The sequence below is a fragment of the Dreissena polymorpha genome, chromosome 15 (genome assembly GCF_020536995.1).
Source record: "Dreissena polymorpha isolate Duluth1 chromosome 15, UMN_Dpol_1.0, whole genome shotgun sequence".
Classification (NCBI taxonomy): Eukaryota; Metazoa; Mollusca; class Bivalvia; order Myida; family Dreissenidae; genus Dreissena; species Dreissena polymorpha.
This window is the reverse complement of record NC_068369.1, coordinates 14,058,184-14,078,678: the sequence shown is the minus strand read 5'-3', so window position 1 is coordinate 14,078,678 and position 20,495 is coordinate 14,058,184. Positions and strand designations below refer to the sequence as shown.

Sequence of the window (20,495 nt, the reverse complement as noted above, 5' to 3'; positions counted from 1 at the left end):
ATGTTTTTAAGTTTACACTTCACATAATTATGTCCTGTTTCAAAGACTTTCATATCTGTATGAGCCGTTCTCTGTGAAAAAGAGGTTTAATGCATGTGCCTCAAGTGTCCTCCCAGATTAGCCTGTGTAGTCTGCACAGGCTTATCAGGGACCTCACTTTGGGCCTAAACTGGATTTTTTCCTGAGAGCGCCTCAAATCTCCACTCATTATCTGCCTTTGTCTGTCACAGTTGCTTCTGCATCCGGTTTTCTGTACAGCAGTATATTAATACAGACAGGGTAAAGTCAAATGGGTATAATACACCAATCGCATCTATTTTTCCCGGGTGTGGACTGGGGATGTTATATAAAGATTAAAGAAGGATTTAACTTTCCCTTTACCACTTAAATATGTATTTTGACGAATTTGTAGTCCCTCAGAAAGTAACATTTAACTAAAAGCCTTTCTTACTAGATTCAAGTTTAAAAGACCTCACTTCCAACCCTAAGAAACTGATGAGCAGCACAGCATAAAACCTAAACAGACTACGAGTCACTCGCAGGCTGTTGTGGCTTTATGATGTTTAAACATAGCAATTTTCACTTTGCTTCTGAGTGGGAAAGGGTTAAATATTGATATGTGTATATATGTGTATGCTTGTGTCATAAGATGTTCATGTTCTGTTGCAGCCACACAGGAGCTGCAAGGGCTGCAGTGGACAATCTCACCAAGTCTCTGGCAATTGAGTGGGCTGACAAGGGAGTCAGGGTGAACTCAGTAGCACCGGTAAGAACATCTGTTAGGGTGAACTCAGTAGCTACTGTAAGAACATCTGTTAGGTTGAACTCAGTAGCTACTGTAAAGACGTCTGTTAGGGTGAACTTAGAAAGGCCGGTAAGAACGTCTGTTAGGGAGAACTCAGAAAGGCCGGTAATAACGTCTGTTAGGGTGAACTCAGTAAGGCAGGTAAGAACATCTGTTAGGGTGAACTCAGTAAGACCGGCAAGAACATCTGTTAGGGTGAACTCAGAAAGGCTGGTAAGAACATCTGTTAGGGTGAACTCAGAAAGGCTGGTAAGAACATCTGTTAGGGTGAACTCAGTAGTGCCTGTAAGAACATCTGTTAGGGTGAACTCAGAAAGGCTGGTAAGAACATCTGTTAGGGTGAACTCAGTAGTGCCTGTAAGAACATCTGTTAGGGTGAACTCGGTAGTGCCAGTAAGAACATCTGTTAGGTTGAACTCGGTAGTGCCTGTAAGAACATATGTTAGGGTGAACTTGGTAGTGTCTGCAAGAACATCTGTTAGGGTGAACTCAGTAGTGCCTGTAAGAACATCTGTTAGGGTGAACTCAGTCATGCCAGTAAGAACATCTGTTAGGGTGAATTCACTAATGCCTGTAAGAACATCTGTAAGGGTGAACTTAGTAGTGCCTGCAAGAACATCTTTTAGGGTGAACTCAGTAGCGCAGATAAAAACATCTGTTAGGATGAACTGAGTAGCTCCGGTAAGAAATTTTATAGGGTTAACTCAGTAGCGCCGGCAAGAATATCTGTTAGGATGAACTCAGTAGCGCAAGTAAAAACATCTGTTAGGATGAACTGAGTAGCGCAGGTAAGAACATCTGTTAGGATGAACTCAGTAGCTCCTGTTGGAACATCTGTTAGGGTGAACTCAGTAGCGCCGGCAATAACATCTGTAAGGGTGAACTCAGTAGCGCAAGTAAAAACATCTGTTATGATGAACTGAGTAGCACAGGTAAGAACATCTGTTAGGGTGAACTCAGTAGCGCCTGTAAGAATGTCTGTAAGAGTGAACTCAGTAGCTCCGGTAAGAACATCTGTAAGGGTGAACTCAGTAGCTCCGGTAAGAATGTTTGGTAGGGTGAACTCAGTAGCTCCGGTAAGAACATCTGTTAGGGTTAACTCAGTACCTCCGTTAAGAACATCTGTTAGGGTGAACTCAGTAGCTCTGGTAAGAACATCTGTGAGGGAAAACTCGGTAGCTCCAGTAAGAACGTCTGTTACGGTGAACTCAGTAGAAGCTGTAACAACATCTGAAAGTGTGAAATCAGTAGCGCCTGTAGGAACATCTGTTAAGGTGAACTCAGTAGCTCCAGTAAGAAAGTCTGTTAGAGTGAACTCAGTAGCTCCTGTTGGAACATCTGTTTGGCTTAACTCAGTAGCGCCGGCAATAACATCTGATAGGGTGAACTCAGTAGCGCAGGAAGGAACATCTGTTAAGATGAACTGAGTAGCGCAGGTAAGAACATCTGTTAGGTTGAACTCAGTAGCAGCTGTAAGAACATCTGTTAGGGTGATTTCGGTAGCGCCAGTAAACACATCTGTTAGGTTGAACGCAGTAGTGCCGGTAAGAACATCTGTTCGGGTGAACTCAGTAGCGCCTGTAGGAACATCTGTTAGGATGAACTCTGTAGTGCCGGTAGGAACATCTGTTAGGCTGAACTCGGTAGCGCCAGTAAGAACATCTGTTTGGGTGAACTCAGTAGTGCCTGTAAGAACATCTGTTAGGGTGAACTCAGTAGTGCCTGTAAGAACATCTGTTAGAGTGAACTCAGTAGCACCTGTAAGAACATCTGTTAGGGTGAACTCAGTAGTGCCTGTAAGAACATCTGTTAGGGTGAACTCAGTCATGCCAGTAAGAACATCTGTTAGGGTGAACTCGGTAGTGCCAGTAAGAAAATATGTTATGGTGAACTCGGTAGTGCCTGTAAGCACATCTGTTAGGGTGAACTCGGTAGTGCTTGTAAGAACATCTGTTAAGGTGAACTCAGTAGCGCCAGTAAGAACATCTGTTAGGGTGAACTCGGTCGTGCCAGTAAGAACATCTGTTAGGGTGAACTCGGTAGTGCCAGTAAGAAATTTGTTAGGGTGAACTCGGTAGTGCCTGTAAGAACATCTGTTATTGTGAACTTGGTAGTGCCGGTAAGAACATCTGTTCGGGTGAACTCAGTAGCGCCTGTAAGAACATCTGTTAGGGTGAACTTGGTAGTGCCAGTAAGAACATATGTTAGGGTGAACTCACTAGCGCCGGTAAGAACATCTGTTAGGCTGAACTCAGTAGTGCCTGTAAGAACATCTGTTAGGGTTAACTCAGTAGGACCAGTAAGAACATCTGTTAGGCTGAACTCAGTATTGCCTGTAAGAACATCTGTTAGGCTGAACTCAGTAGGACCAGTAAGAACATCTGTTAGGGTGAATTCACTAATGCCTGTAAGAACGTCTGTTAGGGTGAACTCAGTAGTGCCTGTAAGAACATCTGTTAGGGTGAACTGAGTAGTGCCTGTAAGAACATCTGTTAGGGTGAACTCGGTAGTGCAAGTAAGAACATCTGTTAGGGTGAACTCACTAGCGCCGGTAGAAACATATGTTAGGGTGAACTCAGTAGTGCCTGTAAGAACATCTGTTAGGCTGAACTCAGTAGGACCAGTAAGAACATCTGTTAGGGTGAATTCACTAATGCCTGTAAGAACGTCTGTTAGGGTGAACTCAGTAGCGCCTAAAAGAACATCTGTTAGGGTGAACTCAGTAGTGCCTGTAAGAACATCTGTTGGGTGAACTATGTAGTGCCTGTAAGAACATCTGTTAGGGTGAACTCGGTAGTGCAAGTAAGAACATCTGTTAGGGTTAACTCACTAGCGCTGGTAAGAAAATATGTTAGGGTGAACTCAGTAGCGCCTGTAAGAACATCTGTTAGGGTGAATTTGGTAGCGCCTGTAAGAACATATGTTAGGGTGAACTCACTAGCGCCGTTAAGAACATATGTTAGAGTGAACTGAGTTGTGCCAGTAAGAATATCTGTTAGGGTGAACTCGGTAGTGCCTGTAAGAACATCTGTTAGGGTGAACTCAGTAGTGCCTGTAAGAACATCTGTTAGGGTGAACTCAGTAGTGCCTGTAAGAACATCTGTTAGGGTGAACTCAGTAGTGCCTGTAAGAACATCTGTTAGGGTGAACTCAGTAGTGCCTGTAAGAACATCTGTTAGGGTGAACTCGGTAGTGCCTGTAAGAACATCTGTTAGGGTGAACTCGGTAGTGCAAGTAAGAACATCTGTTAGGGTGAACTCACTAGCGCCGGTAAGAACATCTGTTAGGGTGAACTCACTAGCGCCAGTTAGAACATATGTTAGGGTGAACTCGGTCGTGCCAGTTAGAAAATCTGTTAGGGTGAACTCGGTAGTGCCAGTAAGAAAATATGTTAGGGTGAACTCGGTAGTGCCTGTAAGAACATCTGTTAGGGTGAACTCAGTAGTGCTTGTAAGAACATCTGTTAAGGTGAACTCAGTAGCGCCAGTAAGAATATCTGTTAGGGTGAACACGGTCGTGCCAGTAAGAACATCTGTTAGGATGAACTCGGTAGTGCCAGTAAGAAATTTGTTAGGGTGAACTCGGTAGTGCCTGTAAGAACATCTGTTAGGGTGAACTTGGTAGTGCCGGTAAGAACATCTGTTCGGGTGAACTCAGTAGCGCCTGTAAGAACATTGTTAGGGTGAACTTGGTAGTGCCAGTAAGAACATATGTTAGGGTGAACTCACTAGCGCCGGTAAGAACATCTGTTAGGCTGAACTCAGTAGTGCCTGTAAGAACATCTGTTAGGGTGAACTCAGTAGCGCCTGTAAAAACATCTGTTAGGGTGAACTGAGTAGTGCCTGTAAGAACATCTGTTAGGGTGAACTCACTAGCGCCGGTAAGAACATATGTTAGGGTGAACTCGGTAGTGCCTGTAAGAACATCTGTTAGGGTGAACTCAGTAGTGCAAGTAAGAACATCTGTTAGGGTGAACTCACTAGCGCCGGTAAGAACATATGTTAGGGTGAACTCGGTCGTGCCTGTAAGAACATCTGTTAGGGTGAACTTGGTAGCGCCTGTAAGAACATCTGTTAGGGTGAACTCACTAGCGCCGTTAAGAACATATGTTAGAGTGAACTGAGTTGTGCCAGTAAGAACATCTGTTTGGGTGAACTCGGTAGTGCCTGTAAGAACATCTGTTCGGGTGAACTCACTAGCGCCGGTAAGAACATATGATAGGGTGAACTCGGTAGTGCCAGTAAGAACATCTGTTAGGGTGAACTCACTAGCGCCGGTAAGAACATATGTTAGGGTGAACTCAGTAGCGCCGGTAAGAACATCTGTTAGGGTGAACTCGGTAGTGCTAGTAAGAACATCTGTTAGGGTGAACTCACTAGCGCCGGTAAGAACATATGTTAGGGTGAACTCAGTAGCGCCGGTAAGAACATCTGTTAGGGTGAACTCGGTAGTGCCTGTAAGAACATCTGTTCGGGTGAACTCAGTAGCACCTGTAAGAACATCTGTTAGGGTGAACTCGGTAGTGCCTGTAAGAACATCTGTTAGGGTGAACTCGGTAGTGCCAGTAAGAACATCTGTTAGGGTGAACTCGGTAGTGCCAGTAAGAACATATGTTAGGGTGAACTCACTAGCGCCGGTAAGAACATATGTTAGGGTGAACTCAGTAGCGCGGGTAGGAACATAGAAGTAGGAGAAGAATTCCCAAGCTAATGATCTTATGTCCTTTTCCAATGATGTTTGTATTGTTATTCCTATGTGAAGAAAGTGCTGTGTGAGTATGAAATAATATCTTTATTACAGATATACTTTGTATTACTATTATTGTTCTGTAGGGAAAGCTAAATAAAATTTGTGTATTATACTTTAATTAAAATATGCTTGTTATTTAATATGCCTATGGGGCAAGTGTTTGATACCACATTTATCATTATGTATTGGTTACATGGACATTAAGTTTTTATGTATATGCACAACACCTATTGCTAAGTAAGTATCAGCCAATTAGTGATATCAAAGAAACCATAATAAATCAAACACCTTAACAAAGGAAACTCCCTGAAATATGAGCCTCATCATGCGAAAATGGCTCTTATGCCATATGCGGCCAGCATAGCTCCATACCAGCCTGATGAGACCACAAAACCTTGCGTAACTATATTACAGGGTAGCTCCTGACCAAAATGACCAGGAGCTACGCGTGGCGCATATGTAAGAAAACCGAATTTTACATGATGATGCTCATATGGCATAACATCAAATCTCAAATAGTTTCTCCCTTCATAGTACACTTGAGCATCACTCTGGAAACAGGGGGTTTAATGCATGTGTGTAAAGTAAGTCATGTCCCAGATGATAACACTTTCCAGATAAACTGGATCTTTGCTAAGAAGAGACTTTCTTAAATGAAAAATAACATAAAAGCACAAAGTGTTGCCCCTGATTTGCCTTTGTGGACTGCACAGGCTTATCTAGGATTAAACTTTACGTTCATGCTTTTAATACCCTTTTCCCTAAGTGTGACTCTGACATTTGTTTCCATATTGATCACATTTAGGGCAGCTCCATTTACTCCGAAACTGCTGCGGCCAACTACGGCTCTGCAGATATCTTCAACAGTTACATCCCCAAGGTTCCTGCCCAGCGCCTGGGGCGGGTAGAGGAGGTACTGATATCCCAGGCAAACATGTAGCCTTGTACAAGTAGATGAAATCACGTGAAATGGCTCATGTTAAAAATGAACCATTCATCTCAAATAACCATCATGCATTATGGGTGAACACTCTATACACATGTGGCAGTATGCATAATGATATGATTGCTAACAATATAAGGAATATTTGACTATGACTGTCTAAACTATAATGATCATGTGGTCATATTAATTATGTTAGAACCCTTTGGAAGTTTCACATTCAGCATATATGAGCCTTGTGATGCGATAATAGGGCTTATGCCAAACGCTGCCATCATAGCTCCAGACCAGCATGCAAATTTCTCAGGAACTACCTTACCTGCTAATGAGACCACCACACCTTGCCTGATTTCAGACAGAATAGCAGTAGCTCTTGACCATATTGTGTGAAGGCATATGGCATAAGACTCATTTTCACATGACGCGGCTCAAATATGCTGGTTTTCTTTTGGAACTACCAAGTTCAGCATATTAATGATGGTTGTTTGAGGATTGCTTTCCATTTTCCAGCATTATGCTTCCAAGGAGTTTCATTTCCCTAGCTGCTTCACTTACAGAGTATTTGCATGATCCCTGGCCATGACTGTATTTTGGTTAACAAGTAACATTGTCATTTGCTTTTAATTTTGTAAGTTTTTGATTCCAGTTTTTTTATAAAACTATTCAGATATTGATTCATTAATTGCTTTTTATGCCCCCGGATCGATAGATCGGTGGTATAATGTTTTTGTCCTGTCTGTCTGTCTGTCTGTCTGTCTGTCTGTCTGTCTGTGTGTCTGTCCTGTCTGTCTGTCTGTCTGTCTGTGTGTCTGTGTGTCTGTGTGTCTGTGTGTCTGTGTGTCTGTGTGTGTGTGTGTGTGTGTGTGTGTCTGTCTGTCTGTCTGTCTGTCTGTCTGTCGTCTGTCTGTCTGTGTCTGTCTGTCTGTCTGTCTGTCTGTCCTGTCTGGTCTGTCTGTCTGTCTGTCTGTCTGTCTGTCCTGTCTGTCTGTCTGTCTGTCTGTCTGTCTGTCTGTCTGTCTGTCTGTCTGTCTGTCTGTGTGTCTGTCTGTCTGTCGTCTGTCTGTCTGTCTGTCTGGTCTTGTCTGTCTGTCTGTCTGTCTGTCTGTCTGTCTGTCTGTCTGTCTGGTCTGTCTGTATTGTCTGTCTGTCTGTCTGTTGCTCGTCTGTCTGTCGTTGTCTGTCTGTCTGTCTGTCTGTCTGTCTGTCTGTCTGTCTGTCTGTCTGTATGTTGTCTGTCTGTCTGTCTGTCTGTCTGTCTGTTCTGGTCTGTCTGTCTCTGTCTGTCTGTCTGTCTGTCTGTCGTCTATGTCTGTCTGTCGTTCTTGTCCAAAACTTTCACCTTGCGTTAAGTTTGATAACTTTTGCAATATTTGAATCCATACCAACTTGATATTTACCATGTATGTGTTATCTCATGGAGCTGCTCATTTTGATTGGTAAAAAGTTAAGGTCAAGGCCATCCTTCAAGGTCAAAGGTCAAATATCATTGTATTTTTTCTTTTCCTAAAACTTGAAACCTTCGTTAAAGTTTTATCATAATTTTTTAGTATGAACACAGCAACTTTATATGTGGCATGCATGTGTATCTGTGGAGCTGCACATTTTGAGTGGTGAAAGGTCAAGGTCATCTTTCAAGGTCAAAGGTCAAAAATTAAAAAATATATAATTTCTCCATTCAATCTCTTACTTACTTCTCGTGGAGCTGCACATTTTTAGTGGTGAAAGGTCAAGGTCAACCTTTAAGTCACAGATCAAAATATAAAAAACATAAATTTTCATAACTGTTTATGCCCCCGGATCGAATGATCGGGGTCATATTGTTTTTGGCCTGTCTGTCTGTCATTTCATCATTCTGTCATTCTGTCCCAAAACTTTAACCTTACAGTAACGTTTTGCAATAACTTTTGAAATATTGAACATAGCAACTTAATATTTGCCATGCATGTGTATCTCATGGAGCTGCACATTTTGAGTGGTGAAAGGTCAAGGTCATCCTTCAAGGTCATAGGTCAGCAACAAAAAGCGGCGCATTAGGGGGCATTGTGTTTCTGACAAACACATCTCTTGTTTGTTTTTAACCCGCCTGAGCACAATGTGCTCATGGTGAGCTTTTGGGATCCCCTTTTGACTGTCATTGGTCGTGCGTTGTACATCATGCGGCCTCAAAAATTGCCATGTTAGCACTCTAGAGGCCACATTAATTGTCCAATCTTCTTTGAATACGATCAGAAAATGTGTGCCAATGATATCTTGGACAAGTTCGAAAATGGTTCTGGTTGGTTGAAAAACATTGCTGCCAGGGGTTGGGGCATTTTTCCTAATATGGCTATAGTAAGTTTGAAAATGGTTCCAGTTGCTTGAAAAACATGGTCACCAGGGCTGGGGCATTTTTTCTGATATGGCTAGATATGGCTAAAGTAAAACCTTGTTAACACTCTAGAGGCCACATTTATCGTCCCATCTTCATAAAACTTCGTCAGAAGTTTTGTCACAATGATATCCTCGATTAGTGCAAAAATGGTTCTGGTGGGTTGAAAAACATGGCTGCCAGAGGAAGGGGCATTTTTCCTTAGATGGCTTTTGTAAAACCTTGTTAGCACTCTAAACGTTAAATTTATAGTTCCTTCTTAAACTTGGTCAAAAATTTGTTCATATTATATCTTGGGCTGCACAGAACAGGTCAGTTCCTTTGTATCTCAGGTTAGAAACTTTGGGCGTTTCAGGCCCTGTTGGTATAACTAGCTACAAACATGTACTTAACATTTTAAATTATTTATGTTGTCATATGCATGTCAGAACAAACTAAAATCAATGTTTGAGCAACATAAAATAATATAACTGAAAACTGATAACACACATTTGAAAGGTTCACTTGATTTGATCCTATATCAGGGAAAACTGGGCTTAATCCATGTGCCTAAAGTGTTGTCTCATATAAGCACAGGCTAATCAGGTACGACACTTTCCGCTCTTATGGATTTTTTCGTTGATAAGAGGCCTCTTGTGAACAGAAATCCAGTTTAATGGGACTTTGTTGTTTCGGATTTGCCTGTGCTGACTGCAGAGGCTAAATATTGGACGACACTTTACGCACCTTCATTTAGCCCAGTTTTCCCAGAACGCGCCTCATTTGAACTGCTGGATTGCAGGTATCGTCCTGTGTATGTTACCTGCTGTCTCCAGCAGCCAGTTTCATCTCTGGAGAGACAGTGAAAGTAGATGCTGGGGCCAGTCTATACAGTACCATGTGGACAATACCAGGTAACATGAACCAGCCCTGTGTGCCCTGTATGTTTCCTGTGACACTGATTGGATTATAAAAGGAACCTGTATGTTCCCTTTAACACTTTGGTTTATAAGATAAACCTGTATTGTCCCTTTAACACTGATTGGCTAACGAGTGGGGCCTGAATTTTCCCATTTATTTTGATTGAATTATGCCTGAATTGAGTATTTTTCTTAAACACTGATTGAATTTACCTACCTGTTGTAATTATTGTGCCTGTAAGACAGTTTAACCACACTATGTAATGTTATGTTTGGTTGGAATATGTTTGGATTGTATTACACATTTCTATATTCTGTTAACACTGTTTTTGATCTATAGCATATTGCTGTTTTCCCTTTTAACTCTATTTTTGCTCAAATCACATATTGCTATACTCTCAATAGATCATATCACTATGCTTGTTTAAATAATTTCTTGATTAAATCCAGTACTAGTCTTATTCCCTTTTGTTCAATTACTATGTACACATTCAAAGGTTAAACAATGATTCTTTTAACACCTTTTAACTATCTGGATGAAACTTGTGGCAGTCATGTTCCATTTGACACAGTAAAACCATGAATCATTCATTTTATACAATATTTTTATAATACTATTTAATGCTGCATCACAGATATGGTACTTAACTGTATGAAAACCTGCATTATTATACGTTCCAGCTTGAGAATATTGCTTGTATTTTATTTGTGTTTCAGATCACAACAAGTTGCCTGCCTACTCATGGGACAATGACAGTTCTGTTGCTGCTGCTGATGATGATAATGATGACAGTGGTGGTAGTGGTACAAAGTCTAAGCTGTGATAACAAGTGCGATATGAGACTGTTGTATGGGGCTGTGATAACCAGTGTGATTGAACCTAGAGCATGTCCGTTCAGTGACAGGCTGATCGCAGGCTGATCAAAGACGGCACTTTCGGCATAAAATGGATTTTTGCTCAGTAGATACTTCTTAAAATTAAAATAAAATAAAAGCTTAATCTGGAAAGATAATTAATGTCCATGCATTAAGCCCTGTTTTCCAACAGTGAGGCTCATTTATTACACTATATTTATAGTGCAGAGGTTTCATGTAACCAAGTTTATAGTGGTATTTACATCTGTGTGTTCCTTTCTGTATGACAGGTTACCTTTTAGTTTCATATTAAATAACAAATTAACCCGACATGTAAGAGGTACACATTCCTCTTGATTGTTGTAGTTTGTTTAATCCATTTGAATAATTGTTGATGGAAAAGTTATTCCTTCAACAAATAAGAACAGATTCCCAAAATGTGTTTCTTGTTTGAGTGTATTATTTTTCGTGTCTGCATTACAATGATCTTTAGAAGACACTACCGTCAGCTGTTTAAATTACAGTCAACATTCCAGAATTAAAAAAGAATTACATGTGTACGATATACTTGAACATCGATTCTGTGATTTAAATATGTTTATAAATGACATAAATGATATAATATTGTTAAAGTAATATTGTTTCGTCAAGTTCAGCACAGACGTTTCACATAACAGTTTTCAAAGTGATCTATCTATCTATCTAGACGTTTCACATAACAGTTTTCATAGTGAATTTTATGCAATAAATAGGAGCGCATTATGGTAATGTTATGCTCTTACACCTATACAATGCGAGATCTTGTTGATTGATACTTATTCTTAAAACAACTGTTAGTATCTCTGATACTATTTTCTTCAAACAACTGTTATTATTTTATACACGTTATCCTTAACGATCATACCATGTGCATTGAATGTTAGAATTTCATGAAACTGTATCCTACGTGTCTATATCAAGAGGATTTAGTATTTCACTAAAAGGTTTACTTTAAGTGTATGAAATGGTACACCACAAGTACATACGATGTAGATTGACTTTTAGTATTTCATTAAACGGTTCACTTTTGAGTTCATACGATGTAGATTTCTATGTTCTCGGTGAAGCTTAAATAAACATAAAACTGTTTTTCGGGGCGTTAGTCTGTCATATTCATTCTTTTGTTATTTGATTTGGCCAAGGTTAAAGTTCTGCTTGCTTGAAAAACTTCTTACAAGTCTTAACCATGAAATGCAACTCCGTTGACTCTGTACTTCACAGATTCATGCCACTTTTAATCTGATCAATTGTATTGCAAACTGAGCTGTGCTCTGGGAAAAGCGTGCTAAAACATGTGCGTAAAGTATCTCACAGATTAGCCTCTGATGTTTGCAAGGCTTATAAGGGATGTCACTTTGTGTTTTAATTGCATTTATCGTTTAAAGGAAGTCTCTTGTAACGAAAATCCAGTATAAGCAGTGTGTCGTTCATGATTAGCGTGTTGACACCCTATAGACTTATCTGGGACGATACTTTACGGACATGCATTAAGCCCGGTTTTCCAGAGCGAGGCTCACATATTCTGTTTGATGTTAAAACGACATTTACTGAGGGCGTCATAGGGTTATATGTTACCCGATTGTTGACAGCCAATTGTTTGGCCTTGTATTAATGTTAAATATAGATTTTAAAAAATGGTTGGTGTTGCTTAATCTCGCGCTTGGTGGAAAGTTTTTGTGACCAATAAAGGGGCTCCGTGCATCTTAAATTTCTTTAAATGACTTCTCCTTAACCGCAAGCCATAATTTGAAGTTACTACAAATGCCATATTCTGTGGTGTTTGTGAATTGCGTAATTTAAAATAAATCACTTGTTTGGCTTGATATGAGCCGTGCTATGTGAAAAGGGGGTTTGATGCATGCTTTTAAAGTGTCGTCCCATATAAGCCTGTACAGTTTGCACAGGCTTATCAGGGACGACTCTTTCCGCCCAAACTAGATTATTGCTAAGAAGAGACTTTCTTTCAATTAAAAATATCATTAAAGCGGAAAGTATCAGCCCTGATAAGCCTGTGCTGACTTCTCAGGCTAATATGGGACGATACTTTACGCACATGCAGTAAACCCCCTTTTCACAGAGCGCGGCTTATTTGTATTCAAGTCGTTCAACATAGTGTATATTTGTGAGCTATAATACAGGCTGAGGCATTATGAGTAGCTTTTTATCGACAACCCGATTAGTACAGTTATTTAAGCAACGTGAACCAGGTGAGCGATTTAATGATATGATGATCTCTTGTTTTTAGCTCGGCTGTTTTCGGAGAAAACCCGAGGTATTGTCATAGCCAGCTCGCCCGCGTCGTGCTAAAACCTTAACATTGGTACTAAAATCAAAGTGCTTCCACCTACAACTTTGAAACTTTCATATGTAGCTGCTACTTGATGAGTTCTACACGCTACACCCAATTTTGGGTCACTAGGTCAAAGGTCAATGTCACTGTGACCTCTAATTAAAAAAGAAAATGCTTTTGACAAGCTTTCATTTATTCAAAACTGCACCCGAAGCCGAGCGTTGGCACCCGATATGCGATGCTGTTGTTTTAAAAGTACTTTCCTATTAACGGACGCAATATTGGGAAGCATCTGGCAGGTTGACTGTTGGTCTTGTTTTAGAAAAAAAATCAATCAAACGCATTAACTGCCAGAAATATAGTTTTGACTAATGAACTAAACGATATCAAGAAATACATGACAAAAGTCAAAGTAAGGTGAAACAACTTTGTTCATACACACACACTCGTAATCAAAGGTGGAGAGCTGCAATCCACTCGTCCAAAGCGAATAATCAATGTTTTACGACATACTAATGTTTTTAAATGTGATCAAGTAAGCAACTATTCCTGTTTAGATATATTCGGTTTTTTTATGTGTCAGCAGTTTTATTCCGCATCTTCCTGTTTCACTTCCTTTTATATATAAATTCGTAATAAAACTTTACAAACTTATCATGTCACAAGTGAATTAATATGTCTTCAAGTTTAAAATAACAATCATGTATACATGAAACTCCGCAATAAAAAGTACGTTTTATTCATAATGTTAAGGATGTCAACTTTATCTCGGGAGTTGATCCAACACAGTGATATTATGCCTGCATAACATTATGCACGATAACGATTAACTTCTTACGTAAACATTATGCGTGTTTTTCTTTAACTATTTCCAACGCTAGCCAAGCAGTTTTTGGTGAAATAGTCACGTTAATTATTCCTCAAGGACAATAATCGCCCTCGCGAAGCGTTTCGGTAAATCGAGAGTAGAGGACAAACCACACTAGTTGAATGAAATGCTCGGATTTGATTAAACTTGGCAAAATAACACAGTATCAAATTCAGCCGCGTTCTGGGAAAACGGGACTTAATGCATGCACGTACAGAGTCGTCCCATATTACCGGCAACCTATGCAGTACACACAGGTTAATTTGAGACGACACTTTCCAGTTGTATGGTATTTCCAGGTGGTATTTTTCGTTGAAAGGAAGTCTCTTCATAGAGAAAATCCTATTTCAGCGTAGTGTTCCTGAATGTGATTCAAATATTTGCTTAAGATTGCTTGGTTTTCATGTTAATTTTTTTATCACAAATATATTTAAAAGATGTTTTGTGTAAATATTGCATAAGGGTCGGTAAGTAGCCTGCCGTTATTAAATGTGTCTATTCACAGATTTTGGCATGTATTGAAGTTTTTCATTAAATGCTTTATATTGATAAATGTAAACATTTTATATAAAAAGCTATAAAAAAAAGAATTAAAGAAAGAAAACAAAGTAACCCTCAACTGGGCTCGAACCACTGACCCTTGGAATAAAAGCCAATCGATTAGACCACTCGGCCATCAGTGCTCATACAATTAGTGATGTATTTTATACTTTATATAAGCAATCCCCGTAGTATCTCAAAATATAACGACAACAACAGAACTCTCCAAATTATTCAATCGTTTCGCGTTGCATCGCTTTACAATTTTCAGGTTAAATCGTCAAAAGATGCATATAATGGATATTTTAGAACATGGTAAATGTTCAGTATTACTGTTTCCTCACACATATCTTAAATACAACCAAACTTTACGAATCTAAAACAATATTTAATAAATCTGTCAATTTACCAAAACGTGAAAAGGCCCTTTTAAAGTTGGCTTCCATGGAATAAAAATTAAATGTTTCTTAGGGCAATCCATGCCGATACTAACGTGGGCATTAATCAGTTGTCTCGTAATTGAATGTAGTTAAGTGGTTAACACTAAAGTGGACGGAACCATATGATATAATAACTACTGATAAGCTGTTTTTTCCGATCTAGTATGCAACACGACAAAAGGTTGTTATGGCGTTGCGTATAATGTGTCCGTACGGCGATGAGGAGCTCGCGGGATCTAAACCCAGTCTGGAAGTACTCACAACCTGAAGCGCAGGCCCTATCCTGGACACGCATCCTATCTAATATTTCGGTACAATTGAACCAAAGCTAAGCGGACGCAATTCGTGTTTTTTCTTGTGAAGTACTTCCTGGCGATCAGTTTACCACCTCACATTTTTATGGGACTACGCATGGATAACCTGTTCCAATGTGTGCGATGGCTGATTTACTTGTTCATAGCAAGTATTCTGTCTGATTAAGATCTTCTACTCGCCAATTTTGTTTTACAGCCGGAATATTGCGTATCCGATTATTTCGAAATTTTAACAACATATATTATGTTTGAAGATTCAAAAAAGCAAACAGCAAACAATCATAATAATATGACAAGCGAGTAAGCAAACGCACGGTATTTTTACATGTTAATGCCTTGCATCTCATGAATAAGACGTGATTGTATAAAGCTTTCTGCATTTTTAAACGTTACATCAAAAAGCTCTATTTATCTATTTAAACAATTATAGCAAATATTTACCGGATGTGTGTTACATTTTGTTGCCAGTGTCTCGGAAATAAACGTTATAAGCGATATTTTTTGTGATTTTCTCTGGACTTGTATTTTAAAAAAGCTCATAAGGGAAAAAAGCATGGACGATATTGGGAATTTAGGAGGAATTGTTTAATATGAAAACACATCTGACTTCAATAGTTCAATTAAATATAATCTGACAAGGAAACATTCTAGGAACATTTCCCTGTAAACTTATCTGTGAAGGACACATTCTACTACATGTCCTTGTAAAATTATCTGAGTATGACACATTCTACTAACATTCCGTGTAAAATGATCTGCATATGACACATTCTACTAACATATCCATGTGAAATGATCTGTTTAGGATACATTCTACTAATATTTCCGTGTACAATGTTCTGCATAGGACACATTCTACTGACATTTTGTTGTAAAATTATATGCTTAGGAAAATTTGTACTTAAAGTTCCATGTAACAATATCTGTATAGTACGGAGTACTGCTGAGCCATCGTGGTTACACATTAAAAATCAAGAGGGCGACAATGCGATAGTACGATGGCGACAATGCGATAATATGATTGCGACAACGCGATAGTACGATGACGACAATCGACAGTGCTACAATACGATGGCGACAATGCGACAGTCATATCGTACTGTCGCCATCGATCATCGCATTGTCGCCATCTTACTGTCGCGTTATCGTACTGTCGTCATCGTATTATCGCATTGTCGCTATCATACTATCGCACTGTCGCCATCGTATTGTCGCACTGTCGTCATCGTATAATCGCATAGTCGCCAGCGTACTATCGCATTGTCGCATTATCGCCATCGTACCTTCGCACTGTCGTCATCGTATTTTCGCACTATCGCATTGTCGCCATCGTACTATCGCACTGACGCCATCGTATTGTCGCACTGTCGTCATCGTATTATCTCACTATCGCATTATCGCCATCGTACTATGGCACTGACGCCATTGTATTGTCGCACTGTCGTCATCGTATTATCGCATTGTCGCCATCGTACTAACGCGTTATCGTACTGTCGTCATCGTATTATTGCATTGTCGCCAACGTACTTTCGCACTGTCGCCATCGTATTATCGCACTGTCGTCATCGTATTATCGCATTGTCGCCATCGTACTATCGCATAGAATTTAAACGTGTAACCACGATGGCCCTAACGGTATACCGTAGTATAGGACTCATTCTACTGACGGTTCCATGTTAAAATATATGTCCAGAGGCATTGCATGGGTTACGAGGTCCATTAAAGTTTCCATATAGTCTTGTGGTTTCGGTTCCTGTCTTCATTTCACGCAACAGCCGTCCAAAAACATTGCGCGTGTTTTGCTGACGCAACCGAAGATAACGTCTTGTACGTCAACTACGCCTTATTATTAAAATGCGAACTCATTTTATTCATATACAAAATGGGCACAAAACAAATACATGTGTATACTGTTGAAAATAATAATATTAGTTCGCGACATTAACCCATTTATGCCTAGCGTCTAGAAAAAAATGCCTTTGCAAACAGCGTAAAACCAGATGAGGCGCCGCATCGGGGTCTGCGCTGTTTGCTTAAAGATTTTTTTCTGTAAGAAATATTATAAATATAGAAATAAGTATACTAGACATCCCTTATTTTTTAAATAAATTGATCCAATTTAGAAGGATGGAAGTTGCCGCATCACAAACAGTTGTATTATTGAATACATCAGTATATGCTTACAACATGCTTAAATTATGTCGTAAAGTTGAACATTTATGAATATATTATGTTTATGGTCTCTGCGAGTAGAAATTTCGAAAGCTCAGCCAACTCCCCAATTCCATTTCCTTTCATAAAATAGCTCGTTTCAATCAAATTAAGATAAACATATTCACTATTCTTAACAAATTTATTTCTAACAAGAAACATTAACATACTGTATATTGAAGATAGTTCAAGGAAAGAAAATATTTCATCATGCGTTTTCTCGGTCGTTTTCGGATTTCGAAAGGCCCATATTCGCCAAAATATATATATATATATATATAAACGCTTTATTTAGTGTTTTAAAAGCACAACGCTTTTTATAACAACGAAAATTAAAGCAATTGAGAGTTAAAAAAAAATGGCGTCCGAAAAATGTAAACCCGTATTGTCCGAGCTATCTCTGAATTTTGATTTGGCTACTCTCGTATTGGCCAAGGTTATCTTGAATTTGTATTGTTCGAATCTTTAAAAGGCCGCGATTTTTTTTATACTAGCCGTGTTTTTCCCTTTTTGGCCGAGCTATCAGACTTATTTGTGACTTTGACACTGTATAAAGCTTGAAAGCGAGCGAAATTATCGCTAAAAAGTATAATGTCCATGCATAATACAGTTTAACAATTATGTAGAAAAAAAAAGCGAAACTGACAACGGCTTGCGAGATGGGTAGCTAGTTTCTGACACAATTTTATACTGTAACCTGACTACTGGGATATACCCGTATAAAAGCATCCGTTCAACTGCAATGAAAATATTACAAGTGGGATATTGAACAGGATGCTTATGAGAGTGATTTAATAATCTGGATAATAACCTAGTCGGACGGTTATTTTCAAATCTTAAAATATTAACAACACGTCGGTATAGACATTATAGTAACATATCGCCGATTGTTAAGCGAGTGTTATGTGAACGCTTGACTCTTTAATTGTCATTGTTCCTTGCCCCGTTGGACACACTTCCGGTTATAGAAACTAGCGCCCATTGCGTCCCTCTTCAAATGGCGGCGTCCCGGATACAACGGCAGCTTTCGGCACCTGGTGATTTTGGAGAAATTGGGAACATTTCGTCGGAAATAGGAGACCTGGGAAGCATTTCGTCGGCAAGTGAAGACGAGAGTCCACCGGGAACTCCTTCGGTTCGCCAAACGAGGTCAGTTTGTCGGACGGCCGATTCCATTTTGTCGTTTCCAGACAAATAGGCACTCTGTGTCGCATTCTATAATTACATGTATATCAAACGATATTTGTGAATATGCTGAACGTTTGAATGTGTTTTATCTTTGTATATAATATTCAGTGATACTTGTTGCAGTTTTTAGTTCTGTTTCAGAAATTATGAAATTCTATAGTTGGGATAACATTTACCATATGATATCGTATTACATTTGGAATATGACTTATGTACTTGAATTCCATTTCCCTCTTTTCGATTACCAACAAGGACCTGTTCAGACTGACTTCGTAACTCACTGATTATGCAACATTGACCTTCTTTTAATACCAGTTACAAATTCACTTTATTTTATGTTATAAATCATTCATTTATAATAATAGTTAACAACTGTTACCATGTTTTCAGGTACACGCCCCTTAAGCGGTTCCGGCAGTCTCGCCTGTCTCTGGTTTCCGGCAACTCAACCTACTCGGTGAACCCTTCCCCCCGGGTCTCCGCGTTAGGAGGGGTAAGTGCTCTCATAGTTTAATATGGCGCACCAAAGGGGTGGAAACTATAACTTCTGCTGCAGCAGAAAAAATCGCTGCTCGAGCAGCGACCAGCAAAATTCCTGCCCGAGCAGCATTTTTATTTCTGCTGCAGCAAAAAAAACCTGCTCGACCAGCATTTATTTTTAGAATAAGCCATTGCAACCGTCAGCCAATCAAATTTGAGCATACGGACGACATAAGCTACCCCTACGGAAAAGAAATAGACCTGACAATAACTTTAGAAAAACTTCAGCAAACTCATTATCTGTGTTTTAATCAATTATTATTAAATTGTCATCCTTTTTTCGTAGTCGTTTATAAAATAATAATTAAGCTTTTAAATCTATAAGTCATGTAAGAACATGCAAATTTGGTTGATCAATTGCCCAACGTTACATGATTTATGCCTATGTGTGATCTGATTCTGATTGGCTGATGCCGTAATCTAAATCTAAATGCTGGGCGAGCAGGATTTTTCTGCTGCAGCAAAAAAATGCTGCTCGAGCAGCAAATTGCTGCCCGAGCAGCATCTAGATGCTGCTCGAGCAGTTATTTGCTGCTCAATGCTGCTCGAGCAGTATTTGTTTCTGCTGCAGCAGAAATTAAAGTTTCGACAATTTTGGTGCGCCATAGTTTAACTCGTCCTACTCACTGACCCCTATCCGCACAGGTTTCACTGTATGGAGTGTTTTATTTTTTAATCTGGTAAGTTTTGTTGAATTTGTCATTTTTTTCAAAGTGTGAACAAGGTCAACGTCAAAGTGGACACTTGGAGATAAGGCGTATTTCTATATAACCAATAATTGTGTAGTGTATTATGGGATTTCGAAAGTAATTAGCGACACTATTCATGATTTGTCTAGAAGCTGTTTCGCATGCAACAACCATGCCGGTCGTTCCATTCTCCAAATGGAAGTGAAAGTAACATCGCGGAGCATCCATTTATTTTTTCGCTATTTTCGCCTTCATATGTTTCCAATGAGCTCTAGTTTTATTATTGTTTTATTGACCGTTTTACTATTCAGCGAAGAGACCGAGCTATACTTACCAACCTTTTGTCGGCGTCGCCGTAACCGTAGACGTAAGCGTTATGCGTTGAGATTGATATTTACATCGTGCTTAGGGTCTTTATGGCCATTCACTGGCCAAGACTTTTGACTGTGACCTGTTATTAGCAGCAGTATGCCCATTTTATACCTATAAACGTTAAAGTAATGTTAGCGTGCACGATGAAACACGGACAGGTTTGCATGAAACAAGTACATTTTTATCACTTCTAAAGATATTTGTTTTACACTTCACATATGTTTTTGATATTAAAATCCGAAGCCACTGATCAACGCTTATGGAGAAAGTTTGATAAAATTTTGTGCGTAGGTTGCTTACATTCTGATCAAGCTTGAGATTGAATTTGGGGCCTGTAGGGTCAATGTCACTTTTGTTAAAATAAAACAACTTATAATGTTTAAAA

At 39.4% G+C, this 20,495-nt stretch overlaps 2 protein-coding genes across 2 annotated transcripts in view; both read left to right on the top strand.

Annotated features, from left to right (window-relative positions):
- Positions 1 to 20,495, top strand: part of LOC127860750 (peroxisomal trans-2-enoyl-CoA reductase-like) — an 83,019-nt gene that overhangs the window by 4,948 nt on the left and 57,576 nt on the right. The window contains exons 5-8 of the mRNA XM_052399033.1: positions 670 to 766; positions 6,360 to 6,467; positions 9,647 to 9,758; positions 10,482 to 10,959. Of these exons, the coding sequence (XP_052254993.1) occupies positions 670 to 766; positions 6,360 to 6,467; positions 9,647 to 9,758; positions 10,482 to 10,588 (424 nt within the window). The 3' untranslated portion in view covers positions 10,589 to 10,959. The remainder of the gene's footprint in view (positions 1 to 669; positions 767 to 6,359; positions 6,468 to 9,646; positions 9,759 to 10,481; positions 10,960 to 20,495) is intronic.
- Positions 1 to 20,495, top strand: part of LOC127860908 (uncharacterized) — a 345,694-nt gene that overhangs the window by 302,527 nt on the left and 22,672 nt on the right. The window lies entirely within an intron of this gene.